The sequence below is a fragment of the Numida meleagris genome, chromosome 9, assembly GCF_002078875.1.
Source record: "Numida meleagris isolate 19003 breed g44 Domestic line chromosome 9, NumMel1.0, whole genome shotgun sequence".
NCBI lineage: Eukaryota > Metazoa > Chordata > Aves > Galliformes > Numididae > Numida > Numida meleagris.
In genome coordinates, this window is record NC_034417.1 from 1,669,179 (window position 1) to 1,691,195 (window position 22,017).

The 22,017-nt window shown below is 47.8% G+C and overlaps 1 protein-coding gene across 3 annotated transcripts; it reads left to right on the forward strand.

Moving 5' to 3' along the window:
• EDC3 (enhancer of mRNA decapping 3) lies at positions 365-21,919 on the forward strand. 3 transcript variants are annotated; one of them, XM_021407525.1, is made up of 7 exons: positions 365-524; positions 2,646-2,827; positions 4,133-4,446; positions 9,716-10,051; positions 18,039-18,192; positions 19,555-19,772; positions 20,827-21,919. In XM_021407525.1, exons 2-7 carry the CDS (start codon positions 2,664-2,666, stop codon positions 21,159-21,161), a joined length of 1,521 nt encoding a protein of 506 aa, XP_021263200.1. In that variant the 5' UTR covers positions 365-524; positions 2,646-2,663; the 3' UTR covers positions 21,162-21,919. The 3 variants fall into 3 exon arrangements, with proteins under 3 accessions (XP_021263200.1, XP_021263199.1, XP_021263198.1); XM_021407524.1 differs by having other exon boundaries at positions 366-528; XM_021407523.1 differs by lacking the exon at positions 365-524 and having other exon boundaries at positions 2,626-2,827.

Sequence of the window (22,017 nt, forward strand, 5' to 3'; positions counted from 1 at the left end):
AGGGCTGGATGTGTGCCCCTGCGTCCTCGCTGGCAGCCAGAATTATGGGGCACTGGGGTTGGCGGAGGTGATGGAGGATGGGCAGCAGGGGTAGTGGAGGTGATGGAGGACGTGTGACGGCAGGGATGGAGGTGTGACAGAACGCACGGTGGAGGTCATGGACGGGATCCCGTCCAACCCAAGCCATTCTACGACACCATTCCACGACTCGCCCACCGGGCACCAGCGAAGGTGCGACGGAAGCGGTCACGTAGCAGCACTACAGCCACTCAGATGGGCGCACATTGCGCATGCTCCCTGCAGGACTCGGCGCATGCGCCTCCCGCCTCCCGCCGCTTAAACCAAGGCTGTTGAGCCCTGTCCCACCGCGCATGCGCCTAGCCTCTCTCTCCCCTCTCCGCTCCTCTCTATGGTCGCCCGCCGGCGGCGTGAGCGGCGCTGTCGGGCGGGACCGGAAGTGACGGATTCCGGACGTCGCTGAGGCGTGAGGGGTGGCAGCGGCGGGCGGGCAGCGAGCGGCGGCTGTAGGTGAGGCGGGGCCGGGCCTCCGGGGCTTGGGTGAGGGGCTGGGCCTCGTCCGGCGCTGCTCTGAGGCGCGGCCGTAGCGCCGAGCCCTGCCCGGAGCCGTTCCGGAGCCTGGGGGAGCGGCTGGGGAGCGCAAGGCCTGCGGGGCCGGGAGCGGGGCCTAGCGCTCGGCGGGCCGCCGCTCGGTCCTCCCGGGCCGTGAGCCCTGTGGAGTATTGTGCCTGGGGCAGGACAGCTCGGCTGGGCTGCTCCGCACGGAGCTGGCGGGCCGCTCTCCTCCTGTTCCGCTGGGATTCCCTCAGTGCCAGCTCATCGCTGGGTTAAGGGGGGGGGCGGGCCTATTGCCTATTGCCTTCCTTCTTCCAGAGCGCTGTGCGCATCCAGCGGCTCGTGCCGTGCCGTCAGGCTCTGCTCGGTTCTTTCCAAGCGCTGCGTGCGCGTGTTACTTGGCAGAACGTGCGGGGTATCGCTAACGTGCACCTGAAGTACAGGGGGTGGGAGAATGGGAAGTATCTGCCGGTTGTGGTGGCAGAAATTCAGAGTATTGGACAGGAAGTTTGCCTGTCTGTGCGTCTGTAAACAAACAAGCGTGCTCACGTTTTTCACATGTGGTTGAGTAATTCATTGACTCGATGTGTAGCGCCTTCTTTCTCAATGGTGTGCCCGTAAAGTAGGAGAGTGAGGGCATCTGAGATCAGAAGTTCTTTTTGTTTACTTTTGCTTACAAATGTAGAGATGCTTTTGTAGAGAGAGACTGTCTCCTTGAAAAGGATCTGTTCATGGTGGTAATGTGTACTGAGCTCTTTGACTCGTTTGCAAAAGATGTGAAAAGCACAAAAGGGAGGAGTTGGACTTGGTCCTCATGGCTCCGTTCTAACGTGGGATATTCTATGAATGAAATCCTAGTTTTGCTGCAGATGCTCTGGAGTGTGTTGTCTGTGTTTTGGTAGTGGGTTAATATAAATGCAGAGAAACAAGAAAGGAAGGAGGCTGTAAAATTTACAGCATAGTGAATGGGTTTGGTGTTTGCTTCCCTTTGAAGCATCCCACTTGAAGTCTTCTGAAAGTTCCTGGAAACAAGTTTTGGTTTGTGTTTCTTTTTTCCTGGTATCATGTATATGTCCTAGCTATTTCTAGTGGTTTTCTTCTTTCCATCTCTTTGTCTTTTCCGGGAAGCTCAGAACAGAGAGGAGAGAATGAAAATGCCTTACAAAAACGTGAGATGTATGGATGTTTATCTCCATGGGCTGCATCCTGCCCTTTCTTTCTTTGTGTTTTTTAGCATGTGTCCCATAATCTGAACAAATATCCCACAGAGAAAGACAAATACGTGCAGTGGTTAGTTTCTTCTGTGAGCCTGTCCGCTTTTGTAGTGCTGTGATGGCAGCGAGCCTGTCATCTTCCTGTGTTGTTTGTCTGGAGAATAAAGTCTGGGATCAAACGATGCATTCAGCTGCTTCAAAGTGTGCTGATGTAAGTTCAGTCAAGCATCAGAACTGTGAGGGAGTTACATGGGACTGAAGGCATAACCAAGCAGCGCATCTTTGCGTTTCCTATGTTCTTGTAGAACTTAGTGCAGCTGCTGGAAAGCTGTGCAACTTTGTCATGTTAATCCTCCTGGCTCTGGAGACCATGAGGACTTTTGTTCTGGACTCCGGTGTTGTTTTCTTTACCTGTCTGTTCCCTTAAAGCTGTTGGGTTTGGTTTCTACGTGCAGAGATCAGTGTTCACACAAGCTGTTCTCCTCACCCTCTGTACAGAGGGAAGATAAATTCCCTGTTTGAATCCACAGGGAGAACCTACACAGGCAAAACTGGAGACTAAAAATAGTAGTTGAAAGCTGTTTGTCTTGAAGTCTGCTACAAAATGACTTCTTCAGTTATACAGAGGGGGATATGGTTAAAGTCAAACAACTAGGCAGAGCCCTGTCTGGGGATTTACATGCTTGGTGTGATCCTTGGAGTCCATGTAGATGTTATTTCCAGCTCACAAAGACGAGAGAAGCTGATGAAGCCAGAGCCTGGGTGGCAGCCAGCGTGTTGGGTCGAGGGATGTGATTGATGCTGATTCAGGTTGCCATGTCCGCGTCTTCTCACAGCCAGGCCTGTGTCTCTTTGCAGCAATTGTGTGCCAGAAATATGGCTACGGACTGGCTTGGGAGCATCGTGTCAATTAATTGTGGAGAAAGCTTGGGAGTCTACCAAGGGCGAGTGTCCGCTGTGGATCAGGTCAGCCAGACAATCTCCCTTACGCGGCCCTTCCACAATGGGGTCAAGTGCCTCGTGCCAGAAGTCACTTTCAGGTGAGTGTCGGTCCCGGTGACTCCTGGTGTCTTTTCCAGGTGAGGGTTGGCTGGGTGCTTTGGTTTGTTTTTCCCTAGAAGAGGCACTTTGCCTTAAATCTTCCTGCTGCTTCTGAGTAGCTGAGGGGTTTGTGCCCTCTTAAAACTTTACCCTCAGTTTGTATAACACACTTCATTAAAGTGTGACAAGAGAGTGGTACATCAGTTAAAACCATTGCCTCAGTACAATTCAACTACATGCAGTTTTTTAAATCCAGCACCACCTCCTTTTTTTCTCCCCCATGTTCTTTCCCCTGTGTAGACAGGAGAGAGTTTGGGAGCAGGATGCTGAATCGATGCAGTAGTGTGGTCATTCTCATGTGCTCCTTCCCACCAGCTCCCAATTACACTGGGGTTGAGAAAACAATAAATAAGAGTTGTTTGTCACTGGACATCCTCCTGTTTCCAGTGCAACTTTCATAATACAGAAGTTAAGTCTCCAAGTCACTGATTTTCTTATTTTTTTTATTTTAGTAAGATTAAGCACTGACATCAGGGGATCCATTTTTTTTTTTTTTTTTTCAGAAGATCTTGGATTTTGAAGGAGGAGATTGGTCGTTGTCCTTTCCCGTGTTTTTCCAGGAGATGCATGGAAGTCTTTAGCAAGCACTTGCTAATTTTATGCTGTTAGTTTTGCATCCCATTTGGACACATACTTATTAAGTTTGAAATTGAAGACTCTAACTTCTAATTTCTGTCTTGCAGTCAATCCAGATGGAGGTCTTTGCAACCACTTCTTTGTTTTGTATTGGCTCACACTCAATGCTACGTTCGTTATATCATCCTCCTTCTCATGAAACAGCAAGTGCCAACTGTGTCCAAGTGTGAATTGCACTAATTTAACGATAGCTTTATGTAGCTATGGATTAAAAATAGCTTCCAGGCTGAGGATAATTGTTATCTAGAAACTGTTAAATACAGATTTTTGGAAAGGTCTGTGCTGGTTGCTTTCATTTCTTTTGCTTGATTGATTCCTTTTTAAGCTGGGAGCAGAACCTCCTGAACAAAATTCAGGTGCAGTGTAGAAATACTGAGGCTTTTATTTATACACCTGATTTCAGCTGAATGTTTCGATGTCTGGCGTATAGCCTATGTGTCTGAGTATTGAAATCCTTTTTTTTTTTTCCTTGTTTCCATTGATATGGCATCTAAAGAAACCCCTAGCCAATCCCCTGTAATGTTGATTGTTGTGTTTGGGTTTTTTTTATGTAAAAGTAACCTGAATGCTGAATTTCTGAATGATTGGTTTACTTGTCTTGTTTTTAGGGCAGGTGACATTACTGAGCTGAAAATTCTGGAGATCCCAGGGCCAGGGGACAGCAGGCAATGTGGGGACCCGCAGCAGGCAGACACTGGCATCCCTGGGGTTGGCTGCCAAGTGGGGCCCAGCCAGAATGGCACTGGAAAAATGTTAAAGAAGCCCTTCTCCAGCAGTGCCCCACAGAACATCCCGAGGAGGACAGACATGAAGAATCAGGATATTATCATCTCCCCACAGCAGCAGTGCTCCAAGAGCTATATGGATAGGCACATGGAAACACTGACTCAGTCCAAAGGCTTTCGTCGTAGGCATAATTCTTGTGAGTATGTGTGTTCACCTGCAACTTTCCTTCTTGCCTGGGTTACCACTGCAACACGTGCCCTTGTTCAGCAAGAACGTTTCAAACAAAAGTTCTGTTTACTTGCTTTTATTCTTGTGTTGCCACCTGAAAGTGTAGGGAAGAGGAAGGTAAACGGTGAGGAGAAACTTCAGAAGCTGTGCTTCAAAGTATTGCAAGTGTGGATCTTCCAAAGGTTTTACACTTGTCTTAAATTCCTTCATGGTGATGGTGTGAGCTCATCCAGAACTTGATGTGAATGTTCGTGCAGCCAAATCTCCGTCCATTATAGCATGTTATCAGCTGAAAATCAAGAACAGAGTGGTTTCCCTGAATTCTGCAGGTGTATTCCACGTGGGGGCCTAAGGCAGCATTTGTACACTGCAGTCCTGTGGCCAACAGGTAGGGAGGGTTGCTGTGGAGCTCGTGATGTTGTTATTGGCCCATAAAGGCTGGTATGATGATCTCTTCTTACCCTTTTCTTCTCTCTCTGCTGGTGTGAGGTTAGAGGTTGGATTGAGAATAGGAGCGAACACTGCAGATATTTGGGGGACAGCTGGGAAAAGACATGTGTGGACACGCAGTGGGGAGGAAGAGCAGATGCTGAAGCACACAGCTGCTTCTCCTTACAGCCTCCAGCCCTGTGGGCTGGTGTTTGGGAGAGGCAGGTAGAATAATCAAGAGCTTGTAGGAAGATTCCCTGCTGCATTGGTTATGACACAGCTGAAAGGACAAGTTACATGGCAGGGCGTGAGCTGGAATGGAAAGAGATCTTTGTTTATCAGTTGCACTACAGTTTTGCCATGTGTTACTGTTGTTTACCTCTGCCCATCCGTGTTCAGTCTGCTGAAGAACAGCCTGTGTTCTGCTTCATCAGCACCAAATGTTGCAAAAGATAGGACTGAATAGTGCTGGCTAGAGTGATTTCCTCATTCCTGTTACCCTTCCTTATTGTAAATGGCCCAAAAGACAGCCTCAGTTTTTCCTCTGAAGAGAACAAGAGAAACAAATGATGATGTTGTTAAGCTCTTCTAGTTAAAGCATGTATAACCATAACTTATTACAACATTGCTCTATGAGTAATTACAAATGTTTTTTGCTGCGTTGTTAAAAACACAAATTAACGCGCTCTAATGAGAATGATGTAAAGATAGAATCAGCACATCTCAAAGTCAGGCATCCCTATTTTTATTTCTGTTCATAAAATCTTCAGCTAGCTCTCATGCTGTGCCAACATTGAGTATGTTCTTTTTTTTTCTTTTTTTCCTTCCATGAAGCCCCCTGGGCTATGCTCCCTTCCAGATCTTCATCATGCAATTATTGCAACATCGGGATATATGACTTAATTTTTTTCCCTTGCTTTTGTGTATAGAAAAGAGACAAACCCAAGGTGGACAGGGCTGATTAAACAGGGAGATCAGAGGCTGTATGTTGTCTGCACAAGTTCCTGGACCTCAGGAAGTCTTCCTCTCCCACCAGCAGCTCTGTTATTTTCTGAAATGGTTGTAACTCCTTTGATTTCTGTTAGTTTAATCAGTTTACAAGGTTTAACGGATTTTGTTTTCTTGGAAGGCCCACGTCTTAAGTTTCATATCACTTCTTTTTTTTTTTTTTTTTTAGATTGCTAAACAGGGTTAGTGGGAGGAGGAAGCCAGAATGACATGAGGGGAAGACACGTGCTCCTTGGCGAAATAGCCATCTTCAAGCCTGTCTGTTTTCCTTAAACCTCTAGTTGTCTGCAGTAATTCCTGCTTTACTTGATCTTTCTGGACAGAGCCTGTGGCCAGATCACCTCACATAACAGCATCTGGTAGGCCTGGGGTGAGCAGCGAGGGCTTCAAACTACTTCAACCCACCAACAGCTTGCATTAGTTTTACATAAGCACAACAACAGGTCAGATGTTCTTTTAGAGGCTTTGTTTAAAGCAGGTTGAGCAAGGTGCTAGGAGTAGATTGAGCCTAAAATGAAGCCAAGCCAAACAACAGGGAGGGAGAAAATTGAACTCTTACCCTCTGGAATGTTATTTGGAGAGCGGGCCAAATGATACGTGAATCTCTCTGCAGTGGGATGGAAGAGGTCCTGGGCACAGGAATCAAGGCAAGGATGGGCTGAGATGTCATCTGGCACTTAAGTTGTACTGTGTTTGTGCTTAGGGTGGCTCAGAGTTGACCTTTTGCTGCCCTTTAGCGTGTTAAGTCAGGGATGAAGTTCCTCCTTTGGAGTCCCTGTGCCACAGCAGTTGATCAGCACCAAGCAGCAGCACAAATTGCACAATGGAGTATGTGCTGCGCTGGCGTGGGGCTGTGCGTGCCAGGGCTGCTGCTGAGAGCTCCTGCAGGGGTCTGCCAGGAAGGCAGCCAACTCACCAGAGTCTTTACACTTGCTTGTATGCTGTACATAAAAGGTTTTTTCCTAAGAAACAAACCGAAAGCCTGGGAAGTATTGTTTGTCTTTAAAGGGAGGTGTATATCTGCGCTGTGTCAAGCTGCCAGCTTGACGTGGAGACATGTGCTGTCCTCCTTAGTATGCTGTGCACACATGCACGCAGAGCAGAGGCTCTGAGAGTGGCTCTGAAAGGAGCTGAGCTGGAAGCTCTGAGTTGCTACAGTTGATTAGCAGAGGATGGGATCAGGCTGTGGAAGCAAGCAGAGCTGTGAATAGCAGCTTTCAGGAAAGGGCCTGGGATAGTGTCACACCAGCACCCTGGGAGGCAGTTGGTACTTCTCCTGTTAGCCTGAGCTTTCCCTTTCCTCCCCTTGCCCAATTTTTAGGCCCTTTTCCCTCGATGGTGCCAGCTGCCTGCCTCCTTGCCCACCTAGATGGCGATGCTGGAAGAGGAATGCCACTTAACTTTGCTTGGAGTGGTAGGAAGCCTCTGCAACCCCCGTTAGTGGGTGGTTATGTAGTTTATGAGAAGACAGCCTGTTGTGGGGTCAGCAGTATTTCAGGGCTGGCATCCATTGGTGTGGATTAGAGAGCTGCCCAGCACAATGCTGGCACGTCTCGTTTTGATGAGGTATGGTCTTGGCTCCCATTCACTGTATCTGCAGGGGAGCCCGGGGAGCTTTCCAGCCATTGTTCCTGCAGTTTTTCTAATGCAGTTTTTCATTCAGTCAGCATTTACACGCTGCTCACATCAGCTGCTTCTGTCCCCTGGATCTGCTGCGTGGCAGGGCTGCCCATCCCCACAGTTTGTTTTTTGGGTCAGCTGAGGGTAGGGGAGAGTTGTTTGGAGAAAAACCTGGCAGTGAGTGTAAGAACTCTTGTTGGGTAACAGGAACAGGCTGAGCTGCCGTAACATCTGACATTCACATAAGGAGTGGGCTTGTTTTCTCATTGTGTGCAGTGCAAGCCCTCATTTATGTGAACGTTGAGTCTCTTGACTATTGCTTTGACCTGCAGTCAGCAAAACGTTTGGAGACTTGGTCTCTTATGTTGGCTTGGGTTTTTGTTTCTTGGGCTGCTCTTAGCAGCAGGGTTGGATGCAAAGTCTGCCAGCTCCAGACCAAGTTGTATACAGTTTTAGAGTGGTGTGTGTGTCAACTTTGGTTTGGGAATCCTTCCTCCTGAGTGTGTTAGTAAAAGCCTTCTCTTAAAACTGCGAATGCAAATAACTGGTTGCAGCTTGTATACTGGAACTCTTGCTTGAAAGCCTTGTCCTTTCCCTCTAACCTCTGCCGTCACCAGCAATTCTTGAATTCTGCTCTCTACGCTTGAGTGGCTTCTTGACAAAAGGTGTACTCCAGTAGTTTGATCTCACCCAGTTATAAACAAACTATGAAGTCTCCAGCAGCTTGAAAACGAGTCTGAAGATGAGCTACCAGCTGCAATTAGTAATGACATCGAATTATTCTTGAGACTCTAGAAATAGAGAGTGTTGACAAAGTGTGGTGTTGCTGGCTGCACCACGCTATATCCAGCGCTTCGTGCTGGCCATTGCACTGATAACTGTGGCTTTGTAGTGGCTTTGTGCTATAGTTAGAGCTACAGTGAGGTTAGAATAAACCCTGTAGGCGTGTTAGCTGTGTTGCTGCAGGGGCTTTTGCTGTCAGTGCTTGTAGGGATGCTTGGGGATAGCTGGTTTTATGCTGGTATAAGCTGAGCATTCAAACTGTTGCCATATTTTCAACAAGCTTTTTCCTATCCTTCCTCACTAGTTGTCAGTAATGTGTAAATCAAAAAAGAAATGTATGCTGCTTTTTAATTTCTGGAGGTGATTGTCGAGGGGCAGAAGCATGCACCGAGGAGCACGTGTCATCTTGGTAACATGGTGGTAATTTGTTTTGGTGTTACCAGGTGGATTCTGTCCATATAGTCACTTGTGTAAATTATACTCAAGGGTGATTATCTTTAAAATACAAGAAATATTTTGGCAAAGTGAGCTGTTTTGGTGTGGTAACTGTTTCTCCATCTGTTGAACGTGGTGGGTGATAACTGTAAGTGCTGGAATTGGCCTGAAATGTTTTCTAGTAGTTGCAGATTTAACAATAGGTGCAACTAGCAGATGAATATGGTCTGGGCCTAGTTGCATACGAATGACATGCATAATGTATAGAAGGAAAAAAAAGAAGGATATGTTGGCCTTGCAATTTTGCATGGCTTTGTATCCTCCATCGGAGTGAGGAGTTCTCTGACAGCCTCAGTTCAGAGAAAGCAGGCTTTCACAATTACTGATTGGAAAGAAGTCTAATTAAACATGCAAGACAATGAGTAAATAGAATAATGTGGTATGGATAAAGGAATGGAAATACATCTATTGGTAGTAAACGAGAGGAGAAAGCAGTACTTGATATTCAGGGTTTGAAGCTCTCCTTTAAAGGTCATTAGTAGGTGGGCAGCCTATTTTGGAAGAAAACAACTTGCATTGACTTCTGAAATTTAGGAAAACTGCAAAAAGGCCTCGGGCCACGTGCCTGCATGGACGTGAGCTCGGTGTGGTAGGAATAGGATAGTCTTAGACCAGAGCTCTCTTTTTATCTTATCACTAACGTAACATTATCTTGAATTGAATGAGTAGAAATGCTTGGTTTACCTACTGTGGTCAAGCTCGTTTTCCTAGTCTTGCCAAAGGAAAGTCCCTGAAAGTGTTTTCCCCGGTGCTTTCTCTTCTATTTTCTGTTAGCTTATCTCAGTGTGAGTAATACCAAAGATGAGGTCTGCGGGTGCTTTGGGGAACAAGCATCTCTTGAGTCAGTAGACTCCAACCGTGAGCTCTCCTCTCTTACAAAACCTGCTTTTATTTTTGTTTAGGGTCATCCAGTAGCCGCCATCCAAACCAGGTGACTCCGAAGAAGAGCGGGCTGAAGAACGGGCAGATGAAGAGCAAAGACGACGAGTGCTTCGGGGATGACATTGATGAAATCCCAGACACAGATTTTGATTTTGAAGGGAACCTGGCCCTTTTTGACAAGGCAGCCGTGTTTGAAGAGATTGAGACGTATGAGAGGAGGAGCGGCACCCGTTCCCGTGGGACCCCGAGTGAAAAACCAGCTCGCTATCGGCACGACGAGAACATCTTGGAATCGGAGCCCATAGTCTACAGACGGATTGTCGTACCCCAGAACGCTAACAAAGAATTCTGCACGGGTATGCCAGGTCCCTTCACGATTAGGGTGCAAACTCTGCAGCTTTGCTGGGGTACATCTGGTGGATCGACACCCCTAGGGGGTGTCTGTCGGCTTAGCGTGGTACATTCACTGATGTAAGGTTGGATCTGTGCCTTGTGTCTGCGTGCAACCTTTATTTGCAGTATTTCTGAGATTTAAAAAAAAAATGGGTAGGGCAACAAGGTAAGTTTTCTGCAGTGAGGAGCAAAACTGAAGGTTGGATTAAAAAGAATGGAAACTGAAGAGGAACCGCTTGAATCCTTGCTTTGATGTCAGTTGCATGGGCTTCACTGAGGAGGAGGGCTGTTCTCAAATTGCAGTGTATGGGAGCCATGTCATAATTCCTGCTTTCTTGCTAGAAGGCAGGAGTTACCAAGTATTTATGATGCAAACTCTCTGTAACTTTAGCCTACTTGTGATCTGTCTTCAGTTTGGAAGTGCTAAAAAGTGCACAAAATGTAGGAGTGAAGGAGCTTTGGTTCCTTTCCGCATCAGAATAAAATCAAATGTCGGATCTCTTTGTAGGGAGACATTAAATAGCTGTATCCTGGCAGTCTGGCCACTCAGCACGAGCGTGCTGAGGTCCTTGGCCTGTCATTCTTTCTCTGCCCAGAAGAACTCCATCTGGGCTGTGAAACGCTTGTTGGAAGGAAGCTGATTCATTTGCAATGATTTGCTGCTTTTCTGTAGAAAAATGTCATTTTCTTACTGATTCTGCTGTACAGTGATATCTTAGTTTTCCTTTTGTGTCATCCATCTTCCTGTTGATCTGTTATCTTTGACAGCTTTAAGACTTCCTGAAGCAGAAGTGGAAGTCCAGTTTTAATAGCTTCTGGTGACTTCTTTTTCCCTTCTGCTTAGTTTAACCAATAACATTTTAATTCTGTGCAAGCTTTCAGTATTGCTGCAGCACCCTGTGGCTTGAAGCTCCCAATTGGCTGTGTAATGTGTGAATAAGCACTTCTTCCTTTGTGTGAGGATTTTAAAATTTGTTATCTGTCAGTTCATCTTCCAGCTGGCTTATTTTGGAAGAGACAGAGCCTCTACGTATGTCTAGACTGAAACAAAAGCTAACCGACTGTTGGAGATGTTCTGCTGATAGGATTTTCTAGAAGCATAATTCCTGGGAGGAAAGCTGTCGTGCTGTAACCAGCGAGCCTCAGTGTGGAAATCCAGGGGATAGAAATGAAATCATTTGCTGAACTCCGTTGTCCTTTCTTATGGAAACTCTTGGCACCCAGGTTGCAGCGTGCAGGAGGGAGCAGCCCCGTGAGAGCACTGCTGTTGTGTTCCCTCTTGGCAAGCCTGCAGGGGGAGAGTGGTGACCCTCTCTATGTAGCTGCAGGGTCTTGCTAGCCTCGTTAGCTGCTGCTGGGTGATCAGTCTCCTGTATGGAATTCTGGGTCTGTTTGGAAGAAAAGCTTTCATGTTACACAACAGGTATTGCCAGCTACAGCTCCCTTTCCACTGTGCTGTGTGGGGCACGTTCACAGCCCTGCAGATTGTGCTGAACATCTTGAGGTATTTTCCCCACAGAGGGCAGTTTTCTTTGTGTTAGCTGAGGAAGTTTACTTTTGCTTAGGAAATGCTATCAGCTAGCTAGCAAAAGCTTTTGTCAACAGTTGTAAGTTGCCTGCTGTTCCTGGCTTTCAGTCGAGCCTTTTTTGTAGTGAGAAGGACAGAAGGGCATTGAGTATGCTTGGAGCGATGATGGCTGTCACTTGATGAAATCTGGATTTCTTTGTTTAGCAGCTGAAAGGGGGATGCTAAGCTACAGTGACTCAAAGAGCAGTAGTGCTGAAATCAGCTGAGTGCCAGGAGCCCCAGATGCCATTATTTTTGGATATATCTGTGATAAGATTTCTTTCTGCTCCTGAATTTTCTTTTTAGAATTGTATCCGGACTCCTGAAGGGTTCTCTATTCACAGAAAGCACTCTAGCTGTTTGCAAAAAGCACTTTCTAGCTATAGGGGAAGTAAGGACTTCAGCATTTCTTTTTCCCTTGGCCAGCCTTGAAGATGATTGTCTTAAGAGCTCTGGCTGATAGAAGAATCGTTCTGTCTGCTGTAATAACACAAAGTGATGCTGGTGGTGATTGGCAGTGAGCTAATACCCAGCCCTTGTCACTCTGCAGGCTTCCAGTCTCAGTGTTTGTTACTGCCTGAAAGAAGCTGAGCCTTGAAGGATGTAAGCAAAGCTCGACAGACGCTTCATTCCATCAGGATGCTTTTTTCAGAGCCAATTTGATGGTGCCAGACAGTCAAGTATGCGTACCAGTGTGTGTTTTAGAAGTAGGAGAGTAAGTCATTGGGTCTCTTGATGTTTTTGGTTCAAATTCAGCACTTAAGATTGGATGAAAGCATCTTCTTTGTACTTCTTTGGGTCTCCGTGATTCTTTTTTCTTTGTTTTATCAAGATTAACTTGGTTATCTGGTATATGAGGTCTTGCAGTGTAGTTGTCCTCAGCAAACAAGAACTTGGGAAAAGTAGCTTTTTTTTTTCCTTTTTCTCCCATGATTACCTTTTGTTTACAATATTTTATATATGAAATAATTGCAGAAATGTGAGTTTTGCCAAGAGAACAGTAAGAATGGTCACGGAAAGTCTAATGTGGATTCCTGGCTCAGCACGTCCCAGACTTGAGTAGTGTGCTGCAGGCTGCGTGAGTATTCCCACGGTGCAAAATGCTTTGGGGTTTGCTCAGCTGAGTTTGGCAACTAGTGCTGGGATGTGTGGAAGAGGGAGCGGGTATCACAGAGGCAGAGTGGTGCAGGGTGTCCGCCCAGTGTTCTGGAGCCGAAAGGAAGGGATTATGGTGGAGGAGGTAGGGAGTAAAGGTCGGGATCTGGTCCAAACAGAAATGAAAACCCAAAGCTCATAGCCTGGCAGTACTTTGGTTGTGGCTAAATTGTATCCCGTTCCTGGAGCTCCGCAGGTAAATCACTCCCGAATGCTTAATTACTCTTTATTCCTTGGGGCTGGCAGCTATTGATCTTTTTACTGTTATATGATGCTTAGAAAGGGAAGCACAACTATTTAACAGAAACCTGCCTCCTTGGAAGGGCAGGTTGCCTATCCTTTCTGTTAGGGGTAAGCTGTCTTCTCCCAGAGCTGTCTGGCTGGGGCTGAAATGCCCATTGGCATGGGCCTGTCTCTGTTCCTCCTACTGGTTACCAGCATCAGAGCTGGCTGTGTTCAATCAGCAGTGTTTTGGGATTGGGTTTTTCAGCAGTATCCACAAAGCCAATAATCTGCTGATATCTTGGAGCCTAGAGACATTTGTGGTAGGGTGGAGCATGCTGGTTCATCATCAGTGACTCTACGTAATAATCTCAGTCATGTCTGTGTCTCTGAATGCTTTCTTTTTGCAGTTCATCTCTTCTTTCCTCTTACCTTTAATCACTGCTATCACATGCCACCTGCATACCAGAGGTTCCAGCTCATGATGATCAAACTGGATTAAAATCTCCCCCATCTGGCCTGTGGCCATCAAACTAGGCTGAAATTTCCTGCGTGCCACAACACCTTACATCCTTTCCCACACTGAGCAGGGGTTGTAGATGCACACAGTAGGCTTGTAGCTGAAGTCTGGCTTTGTGAGCAGTGGGTATTGCTGAGACAGCATGCAGAGGTGAGTAAAGAGGAGGGCTGTATGCCAGATTGGTGAGTTATTCCTTTCTTTCCCTGCAGTGCTGGTAAGGCATTTGTTTCTCTGTGCTTCCCCTACCCAGACTTCAAACTTGTCCTGCAAGAAACTCCTTTTCCACGCATTAAGGAGGTGGAGGAAGAAAATAGGCTTCAGAGTAAATCAAGGCAGCAAGCAGAGCTTACGTGCCAGGGTCAGACTGCAGAACTGAGGCTGAGTGTTCTGTGTGGATGGTGACACTGTGGCTTTTCTGTGCTGTGTCCTTGGCTGGCTCTTCTCTCTGTAAGTTTATGCGCTTCAGCCCGTGGATAACTGCCTTGCAGTGACTGTGTGTGCTGAATGTTTGTGGGATCTGTGAGGAGGGTGCAAGTGAAATTCGCCTCTTGCAACTGCAGGAGAAAAGAACAGGATCACAGGGCAGAGCCTCTCTTGTCTGTCTGACAGTTTTCTTGCTCGGCCAGAGTGAATTGTGTGTTAGTGGTGGGAGAAACAAACAGTGGAACTTTGGTCAAAACTCCTGCAGAATTTGTCTTAATTAAGACAATAATGATGACTTTTAAAAAAAAAAAAAAAAAAAACAGTCTGGCCCTTAAGGTTGTGTTTGGAATAATGTGTGGGGCACATAACTGTGTTTTCCTGAGTCTGCAGGCAGGTGGCTCCAGCTTTACACCCTTCAAAAGGCAGCAAGCAAACTGGTAGTATCCAGCCTGCCTCACGTGGACACAGGCTGTGTCCTCTGCAGGTAACTGCATCTTTGAGCATAAGCTGGGCATGCTGAGCATGAGTGGAACCTGCTGCTCTTTACTGCTGGAGGGAAAGAGCTTTTCTGTATCGTTTTCAGGAGATCCAAAGTCTAGGACTATGTCATCCGTTCAGGCAACTTGAATCATCATAGAATCATAGAATGGCTTGGGTTGAAAAGGACCTCAAAGATCATTGAGTCTCAACCCCCCTGCCAAGTGCAGGGTCGCCAACCACTAGACTTGCTTTTAATTCTTCTGGCAGCTGGAGAGCATCTATCAGGGTAAAAGATGGGGTCTTCCCATGGAGCAGCTCTCCTAGCCACCCTTTCTTGTTTTGTCCAGCTGAAAGCACAGGTCTGGGACTTCTTCGGCAGTGTTGCACTGGGCATGTTGGGGGAAACCTTTTGATAACTTCAGGATGGTTAGCTCAGTCCTTCTGCTGGAGTGGGGTGTTTTTTCCTCCAAGCAGTGTGCACGTAGCGTGGCATAGTGAAGCTGGAGGCGATAGCTTGTCCGCAGTCATCGTGCACAGGACAGAGTTTGCCCTGTACGCTGAACTTCATGCTTCAGCAGTGCTCTGCGTGTCACAGAACTGTTCAGGCTTTATCTGCCCTTTTTTTTTTTTTTTTCCAGGCAGCTGTAGAATGCATTTATTTAATATTAAAAGGCCTGAGCTAATTTCTTTTATTACCTTCATTACCAAACAATAAAGATGCAGCGTCCAACCCAAACATAATTAAAGTTGGCAGGAGTTCAGTTCTGTTGCAGTAGTGTTATTGTTTGTGGGTTTACCCGTCGCCTCCTTGATTGCTTTCTGTCAGAGTTTATTTAACTCCCTCGGCCTGGTTCTGATAAGCCAGCCGAACTGGTCGGGCCTTGCGTGAGTGTGAAGAAGGGAAGTTCTCTCGGCATTGGAGCCTGCCCCTGAGAGGGAGCAATTAGGGCAAAGTGTAGGCCAAGCCAAGTGCTAAACATGAGTTCATCCTGTGCCAGCAATTCCCTTTGCATTAACCCACTGGGCACTGGGTTTTGTCTCGCTGATGGCAGGGGCATGCTTGCAAAACCTGGTGTTCTGAAGGAAGTGAGTGAGGGAGGTGTAAGTGGTCGAAGAGGATGCACTGGCAATAGCCACGCTGCGCTGGATAGATGAGGAATATGAGCTGGCTCTGCCACCCTTCTGGTTTGAGGAGTTGGTGCCACGCTTAAGCAGGGAGCTCACGGCCCCACAGCTCAGGAAGGGCTCTGGGAGTCGCATGCTCCGCGTTAGCAGAGGATGCAGCCTGCCCCACTGCGCAGTGACATCCTGACCTCGGGTCGCTCATTCCAAGTCCTCCCTCAGGCTTGAAAAACAAGGCCCGATGATGTAGCAGGAATCGGAATGGGACCGAGCCTTGCGTGACTCTGGAGGCTGAGAAGGGTGTGTGAACGCAGGGCAGGTGCGTGACTAGTGGGACAGGCGCAGCGTTCTCGGTGGCTTATGACTCCAAACGTTTGGCGGCTGCTATCAGGGCTCCGAAATGACTTTGATAATGTGCATGCTCCCATGTGCGCTGCGCGTAATAAAAGATCGTTAGCAGAGGTCGTTTAATGGGCTGCTAGCATGCAAGGTCAAGTGCTCGAACGCGTTTGGTCCCTCCGTGTCTGCAGGGCTGGCGAGCTGGGAGCTGGAAGTCAGAGGGACTCGGCCCAGCATCCAGCATGCTCTGCTCTGCAGGGTGTCCTGCAGCCTTCTGCTGTTACCTTACAGGAACACCTGCGCTCTGAAAACCTCAGGATATGCAAAAATCTGCTATTTCCGCGGTGCCTCGGCTTAGTGGTTTGTGACTGGCACCCTGGGGAAATCTGGCGGCACAAACGATAATTCTTAGCAATTAAAACACGCTGCTTTTCTCGTTTGAATGTGGCAGTGGCTTGTTACAACTGGTTCTCATGCTGTTTTTCTGCTCGAGCCTGTGTGTAGCTGTTAGGTTTCCTTTTCTGAGCGGATGTGTACGCCGTTGCTGCTCCGTTTTGAGCTGGTACTGCTGCCGAGCATTTGTGCTAGGCCTTCAGCACTTCTTCTTAGCTTTTCTCTCTGAGCCTTCAGCAAAGAAGTCTTGCAAGGAATTCCCAGCAAAGCAAGTCTGCAGAGAAACCGAAACTCTCTGCCTTCTCTTCTAAACAGTTTGCGTCGTGACACAGTTCAGGGCACAGAAAGTCTAATGTGGATCTGCTGGGATTGCTTGTCTGGCTGGGAGCGGTGCTTGTGAATGAGCTGAGCAGAAGGAAATGAGCTCTTCTTGCTGTGCTTCAGCTCTGTCCCTCCTGCACGGGGAGGGAGTTGAGCTGTGCTGCTCCTGAGCTGGGAGATGGTTTAGGATCCCGAGGTTTTGCAGGAGCATGTATGAAAGGCAGAACAGCCTGTATCTCCTACATAGGACTAATTACCAAACACGGACCAAAGAGGATGCAGTCACAGAGCTGTGGGGAAAAGCTAGTCTGGTTTCTATGGCCAGATATATTTGGGGTTATCTAGCTGGCTGCTGCAGCAGTTTTTCCCACCTGATGCTTATGCTTTGTGCTTCTTTCTCCATATGCATTGAGAAACTATTTCTAGCTTTCCCTGCTGCTCAGCACGCCATCAAACAATTGCTGTAGCTCCCCTCAGCTGCCTTTTTGTGGCAAGAAATCCTCTCTATTTCCAGAGGAGTTGACTGCAGGGTTCTTTCTGCAAAGCCAACACCAGATTCCCCTGCTTGGAGAAGGAGAGTGTAATGAATTGGCTTCAAGAGTTTCTCTTTCACCTGCTGGTTCCACACAGCTCCGCTATGGAAGCGAGCGGGAACGACGGCATTGCTGCCTGCTGCAGGCACTGTTCTCATCGCTTAACAAAACCTCTCTTGTTTGTTTTTCCCCTGATCCACATGCTGGAGCATTTCCTGGCTCGCAGAGCAGGCTGTCCAATGTCTGAGAAGAATTTTTCTATAGGCTCTGTTCTTTCAGCTGCGTCGCTCCCTCGCTGCTGCAGTGTATCGCCATTCAGTGTTTGTGTCTGAAGGCAGACGATGGGACGTGGCACCACCGAGGCAGCAGGGATGCTTACATGGCAGATGGGGACAGCTTGCTGTGTTGTGGTGCACGCCCTGGAACTGATGGAGAACCAGTTGCAAGGAAGTGTAATGCAGGGAATATCTGGTTTACAGCCTCTCTTGTGACTGAGAGGAGGCTGCCTCTGCTACTGACGCTGTAGGAATAACTGTTTTAAGCAGACTAGCAACTGCTGCTGGCTGAGCAAGGGAAGCGTGTTCCTAACTGGAGACATCCAGAATCTCTTCTCAGCGTCTAGGGATAAGTCAGTTCACTGCAGCAGCTGGTGTCATGTCCCCTGGGGTAATAGTTGCAGTGGCTGCAAACTGAGCTGGCAAGATGCTCTCAGAAGGAACCTGGATTATTGGGTTGAGCAGACCCTTTGTCACATCTACCAGGCCTATTCTAACTGCTGTCAGGGGAAAAAACAGACTGCAGCATTCTGGAAAAAGCCTCCGGTAATATCTGTTTTCCACTTCTTTGAAGCTTTCTCATTTCTTCCTCCATTCCAGACTCCGGGCTGGTCGTGCCCAGCGTGTCATATGAGCTTCACAAAAAGCTGCTGTCGGTTGCCGAAAAGCACGGGCTGACCCTGGAGCGGAGGCTGGAGATGACAGGAGTGTGTGCAAGTCAGATGGCTCTGAGCCTGCTCGGGGGACCCAACAGGTAATGCTCATCCCGTCTCCTCTGCTGGGAGTTTGCCCTTTCCAAGAAGATCTTGCCCCTGGTACCTTCTTCCTCTAAATGGGGATAAGTAAAAGAGGCTGAGAGCTTGCTTTTGAGGTGGGTGTGCTGTAGGTGCCTGCTGTCGCTTGTTGCACGGTGGTCCTGCAGCTGGAGACAGCTGTCACCTGTCTTCTCTCCTTAAAAGAAGGAACTCATCCAGATGCCAGGCTGACCTTCTGCTGTAGTTCACATCTCAGCTTTTCCAGGGTTTCTTTTTGCCTCTGTCCCAGGTGCAGAAGTGTCTTTTGGGTCGAAGACAGAGCAGAGCTGACGTTTTTCTTTCCATTTAATGGGCATTTTGTCAGGGAACTTAACTTTGCACAAATGTAACCCAAGGCTGTTTAAACAGAATTTCTAATGAGCTGACCCTTTATGGAAATAGCCAAACCTTTCCTTTGTTGTTTGTACGTGTTACAGTTTAATGATAGCAATAAAAAGTTGGCTAATGAAAGGAAAGTGCTGTTCCTCTCTTCACAAGGCTGAGTTAGCTTTTGGGCAACTAAATTGAGAACATTTGCCCTTTTGGAGGGTCTCATTTGATAGGAGGTTTGGAGTGCATTTGCCACTCTTTGCACAAATATACATGCTGACTCTTTTTCAAAGAGGTCTGCTCCATGCCTGCACTAATTACACATCATTATTGATGTGACCAGGCAATTGCACATGTATTCTTACATTGTTAGTAGAAAGTCCAAATGATTTATTGAAATGGAAGGTAAACCCTAACAGTCTCTGTGCAGGAGCACTTTACTTGCATTCCAGGACCTGACTGTTTGATTTAAAGCAGCAAGTGGTGACCTACCAGGCAGCGTTGAGCCTCTCAAGCTGAAAAACCTAATGTATGACTCACTAATCACTCGTGCTGGCTTTGGAGAGCTCATTTTTCACAACTTAGACTATTAAACTATTGTGGTTTTCACAGCATTGCCCTTCGAAGTCATAGGGCCAGAGGGGAAAAAGCCTCCTGAAAGTAAAATCACACCAAATTCAGGCTTGCTGCAAGAGCAGTGGAAATGTCCCCTGCTTTGAAAGTATAAGTTGGCTGTGAGATGAGCCAGCGCAGGCTGGGACCTCCTCTCTGCTGTGGGTGCCAAGAGATCCTGAAGGGAGCCTGCAAGCAGAGGAGCTCTGTTATCAGCACTGCAGAAGGGTGTGGGTTCCTTTCTTTTCAGAGTAAGCGGAAGCCTCGCAAAGCGCCTGTTGATTTGCATCTTGCTGACTTTTTTTTTTTCCCCTCTCTCTTGCAGCGCAAAGGTAGAAGATTTCTGGGTTTATTACCGTTCCCCTTTTGTCTTTGTTTAGGCTGAATCCCAAAAATGTGCATCAGCGGCCCACGGTAGCCCTGCTGTGTGGCCCCCACGTGAAGGGGGCCCAGGGGATCAGCTGCGGGCGGCACCTCTCCAACCACGACGTCCACGTCATCCTTTTCCTGCCCAACTTCGTCAAGATGCTGGAGTCCATTACCAACGAGCTGAGCCTCTTCAGCAAGACGCAAGGCCAGCAGGTGTCCAGTGTCAAAGGTAAGTGAGGAGCAGTGCAGCTTGCAGGTTATCTGTGCTGTTCGGTTGGGTGCTGGCTGCCCGTGCCAGTGGCACCATCTAGTGGCATCCAGAAGCGTGCCTGGAGGCCGGTGCGGTGGCCTAGGTTGGAGAGGTCTGACAGTGGAGCAGTTGTGCTGCTACAGATGTTTCCGGTCTGGACAAACACAGAAGAGCTGCTGTGTGAAGCTGAGTCAGACCAGCCATTCTCTTAGGATAACAGCCTGCTTTGTTCAGCATATTGAAACTACAAGTAAATGAGCATCCACACTGCTGTTTCGCACCAAGCACACAGCCTTGCTGAGCTAGCTGTCGGAGCTTAGATCTTTGCATGCTCTAGAATAAGCTGATACTCTGCCCTCTGTTGTGAGAGAGCTCGCTTCTCTTTGTCATTTCACCAGCACTGTTATCAGACCTAGTTCATTTAAAGTTTGGGGGAGTAATAAACGTGAGAATTAGAGCACTGCGCAACGTATTGTGCTGTGGTTGTGGTGGCAGGGCTACGTGCCTGTTAGAAAACAGCAGTCCTCACACCGGATGCTTCGTGAAGAAGTAATGCAGCAGGTGCAGTGCAAAGCAGGTGAGTGCAGTGAGACCAGCAGAGTTCAGTGGGGCAGGCAGCGCTGCAGCAAACAAATTACTGTTCAGTACATAATCATACTCCAGAACAAAATGCTTTTTATTCAGCGTGCAGATTAGAAAATCTCCATATTTAATGGAAAGAGAAGTCCCCCGCTTTCCGAAGCTGCTTGGACTCCAGAGCCAGCTCAGTGGTGCCATCTGAGGGCTGAAGCAAGGCTCAAGCATCTGAGTTGAAGCAAGTTATAGAGCCTTGAAATACTGATGTCAGTGTCTTCTGTAGAAGGACAGCAGTAACAACCTGTGAGGCCAGACTGCATGCAACAAGGCTGAGGGTGCTGGAGACGAAAATGGAGAAGGCTCTGCAGGCAGCACAGCATGAGGAGGAAAGGCACTGAGCCTTAGCTTGAGGTTTGAGGCTGCTCCTCCCTGCTCACGGTGCTTGTGTTTCTTTCAGATCTCCCAGATACCCCTGTTGACCTAGTGATCAACTGCCTGGATTGTCACGAAAATGCCTTTTTGAGAGATCAGCCTTGGTACAAAGCAGTTGTGGACTGGGCCAACCAGAACCGGGCACCCGTCCTCAGCATAGACCCTCCGATATGCGAAATGGAGCAGGGCATCGATGCCAAGTGGTCGCTGGCCTTGGGCCTGCCCCTGCCCCTGGGCGAGAGGGCAGGGCGTGTGTACCTCTGTGACATTGGCATTCCCCAGAAGGTCTTTCAGGAAGTGGGAATAAACTACCACTCACCCTTCGGCTGCAAATTCGTCATCCCCCTGCACTCCACTTAGAGCCCTTCCAGCCACGGGGACCTGATGGAAAAGAAGAGAGAAGGAGTTCTGTCAAATAAGCTGTCCAGTGGAACCTGACTGGTAAACAGGCATCTCAAAGCCTTAAAGATGTGAAGTTCTGGAGAGTTCTTCTCCAGAAGAAATATTGTATTAAAAAAGAAAAAAAGTCGTAAAATGAAACAAAAAGGAGGAAGCAAATGTAACTGCAAAGCTGTTTTCATTCTCTTGTGCCATTGTAAGAAGGAACAGGCAGGAAAGTGGGATCTGTCCATGGCAAGGGCAGCAGCTGCTGCCCAGACCTGCCAGGGGACATAGGGATGTGCATGGAAATGTTCTGGTGCAAGCGATGGGTGGTGTGGAGACTTGGGTTGCATTTCCCAGTCTTTCTGGGCAGATAGACCCAGACAGGGTGTCCTGGTGGGAGCAGCACCCCTGGATTGTGTAGAAATAACCTTTTTTTTTTTTTTTTTTTCTTTGCAGTTGTAGTGGGAGGGTGGATTTGATTTTGTTCTGTTCTGTTGGATTCCCCCTCCCTGTTCTTTGTTCGTGAAGGCAATAGTAGCTCACGGGACCTCCATCCCCTCGAGGAGAGAGTTCCCTCTTCAGAAAGCGTGTGTCAGGAGCCAGAAGCTCTCAGGCAGCACATGCTCCAGGAACACCGACGTCCTCAGCTAGGCCTTACTTGCTTATGTATTCTGTTGGCTGTTTGTTTGTTTGGGGGAACAAGGTATGTTATGGTAAAGAACTTTTCCAGAGTGTTCTGGTTTGCTTGTTTATTTTTTTCTTTTTCTTCTTTCTGGCGCATTGAGTGGCTGAACTGGGGGAAGCACGGTGAGGGAGGGCAGCGTTGCTCTGA

Coding starts and splice junctions, on each gene's coding strand:
- EDC3 (XM_021407525.1), top strand. CDS start 2,664: ATGGCTACGGACTGGCTTGGGAGCATCGTGTCAATTAATTGTGGAGAA. Junction 10,052..18,038: donor TAACAAAGAATTCTGCACGG/GTATGCCAGGTC, acceptor CCTCCATTCCAG/ACTCCGGGCTGGTCGTGCCC. Junction 19,773..20,826: donor GCAGGTGTCCAGTGTCAAAG/GTAAGTGAGGAG, acceptor TGTTTCTTTCAG/ATCTCCCAGATACCCCTGTT.